Source organism: Stomoxys calcitrans, chromosome 1 (assembly GCF_963082655.1).
Source record: "Stomoxys calcitrans chromosome 1, idStoCalc2.1, whole genome shotgun sequence".
Taxonomy (NCBI): domain Eukaryota; kingdom Metazoa; phylum Arthropoda; class Insecta; order Diptera; family Muscidae; genus Stomoxys; species Stomoxys calcitrans.
This window is the reverse complement of record NC_081552.1, coordinates 136,857,191-136,859,694: the sequence shown is the minus strand read 5'-3', so window position 1 is coordinate 136,859,694 and position 2,504 is coordinate 136,857,191. Positions and strand designations below refer to the sequence as shown.

The following is a 2,504-nucleotide window of genomic DNA, read 5'->3' as shown; positions in this document are numbered from 1 at the left end:
TGGCAGCAAACGGAGTTGGAGCCAGCAGTAAATATAAAAAAGAAACTCAAGTGAATTAACAAAAGAAAAATTTAATGTGTTTATTGAGCGGTGTCACAAAATAAACAAAGTTGTTAAACTAAAGAAATAATTTAAAACAACAAATGTAAAGTTTTGGTGAACATTTTAAAGCTATAGAAAAAGTTACAAATATAAGGCAAAGTTCTAAAAACATTATATATGTATATATATATATATATTATATATATATATATATATATATATATTATATATATATATATATATATATATATATATATATATATATATATATATATATATATATATATATATATATATATATATAAATATAAATATATATATATATATGTATATATATATATTTATTTATGAAAGTTTTACAATGATTTAAAAGAATAAAAGAAATCAAAAATCTTAAAGAAAGTAAAGTTGAAAAAACCTGTAAAAGAAAAAGAAACATTTATTAAAGAAGAAAACACTGAAAAGAAATAGAAAAAAATCAAATTAAATAATGTAAAATTTAAAAGCTAAAAAAACTTAAGTCAAAAAAAAAAGCTAAAGCCAAGACTCCTCCACCTCCATTGCCACACATATAAAAGACTTCAGCTGCTGCAATTGGCATATCCACAACCCCTGTCGCTACTCCACCGAGGGACCTAGACGCTGTCGCATACCCCAGTGTCCATAAGGTAGTCCAAAAAGTTTCTCCGACTTTAAACCGACAGGCATACAGACGGTTGACTCTCGACAGATTTATTTTGTTAAAAAAGTTTTTCTGTAAAAAAAAGAGAAAAAAGAAAATGAGGTAGGGACAACATCGAGCTTTTTTTTATTACTTACCCTTTCTATACAGGGTTCTATACAGTAACCTAAGCATGAGCTCATAGTTAGGTTAGGTAGTGGATAGTAAAGGATATTTCCTTGCCCCTCAGCCAATGTTGACCTTACGGTGCTGAGAAAGCAGCACATCAGAAAAACCACTGGAAAATAATAAAAGAAAAAAAAAAAACTTTTCTAGACAAGAACGACTGCGACAGATACACTTACACAAGACAATACTTACCAAAGACTAGACGGATGGACGGACAAACGAGAACTTAAAAGGGACTCTATTGGCCGCAGAGGCTTCCACCAGGACCACAATACCCCGGGACTCCATTGGTATTTATCCGGAATAATCGCCATTAGAACCAGGAACCTGAAAAACACAAGATTGAGAAATTAAATTTGAAAGCCTTAAATTTCGTTTGAAAATTATTTGGCTAAGTTTGATCCAAATTTTTGATTTTGCGCTAAAGTAAATATTTCACGAAAAATTTGTTAGTTTTGATAAATTGCATTTTAATTTCTTAACTACCTTTTTTGGTCATTACAAGCTTTGTTATAAATGTCAAAATTGAGAGTATCAGGGAGGTTGTGACCTCCAAATAAAGCAGTGCCGCATTTTGTACGAATGTTAGAATGAAATATTTTTGGTTTTTTTTCTTTCCCATGAAGGGATATGAGACTAAACAAGGAGACTAAAGAAAGGGGAAGGAATGGTGTAATGAACTGGTGAGTAAGCTCTTGGGGTACTCCGATTTAGTGGGCCACGGGAGTACCTTGGTTTGGGGAGGGTTAGGCCGAGGCATGCCAGCGAACCTATAAAGACATTGTCCTGTGTGTTTAATTTCCAAGTGTTTACGCACCCGCTGTATTTGTCCATCCACAAGCTGGTTGCTTTTAGTTTTTTTTTTGTCCCTCCTTTTTGGCAATAGGTGTTGGCAAAGAACCGCGCCCCATCCACTGAGCCACAGCCGGAGCTCAACCGCCAGCAGCCAGCTCCCGCCAGCATCAATTGCCACTCCAGAGAAAAGATGGAGCGACCTCCTATGGGGGCACGTGACAATCTTCAATAGCCAAATTAGTTAGCTCAGCGAATAATGCTAAAAAGCAACTGGGAGAAAACATCAGACACAACAAACCTTAAACCATTTAAAAATGGAATGGGAATCATATGTAATAAGAGTAACATTTCAAAAAACTTTTGAAGCAGCTACCTAATCGACCTCTAACTGATTTGGATATAAAATTATTTGCACGAAAACACATTCCTAATTTTAGAGGAGTTTTTATGAAAGATAAACTTCCAAAAAATGTTCACCATAACGAATGTGGAATAGTGAACCTTGATTCATATAAAGGATCTAGAACTCATTGGGTTGCTTATTACAAAAATGAAGACCAAGTGGAATACTCTGATAGTTTTGGAAATCTTCAACCACCCATAGAAATAATAAAATATTTAGGTATCGATATAAAATACAATTATAATAGAAAACAAAATTTTGATTCTTTTAATTGTGGTCACTTATGTTTAAAGTTTTTACTCCAATATAAATAATAAAATCCCAAATAATATTAAAATGAAAAGACATCTTGTTTTTTTTTTATTTTTTATTTAAATATAATGCATATATTATTTATTTTCCATACTTTGTATT

General features: G+C 32.2%; 1 protein-coding gene across 1 annotated transcript; it reads right to left on the bottom strand.

Annotated features, from left to right (window-relative positions):
• Positions 1–807: 807 nt before the first annotated feature.
• LOC131994131 (uncharacterized) lies at positions 808–1,913 on the bottom strand. The gene is made up of 3 exons (XM_059360468.1): positions 1,710–1,913; positions 1,085–1,219; positions 808–1,001 (listed from the first exon to the last, which is right to left on the bottom strand). Exons 1-3 carry the CDS (start codon positions 1,853–1,855, stop codon positions 950–952), a joined length of 333 nt encoding a protein of 110 aa, XP_059216451.1. The 5' UTR covers positions 1,856–1,913; the 3' UTR covers positions 808–949.
• Positions 1,914–2,504: the final 591 nt, after the last annotated feature.

Bases quoted from the DNA above. Each gene is read 5' to 3' on its own strand.
- LOC131994131 (XM_059360468.1), bottom strand. From the start codon at position 1,855: ATGCTGGCGGGAGCTGGCTGCTGGCGGTTGAGCTCCGGCTGTGGCTCA. The intron at 1,220-1,709 runs GTGCGTAAACAC...TGTGTTTTTCAG, and splicing joins TGGATGGACAAATACAGCGG to GTTCCTGGTTCTAATGGCGA. The intron at 1,002-1,084 runs GTAAGTATTGTC...ATTATTTTCCAG, and splicing joins GTCCATCCGTCTAGTCTTTG to TGGTTTTTCTGATGTGCTGC.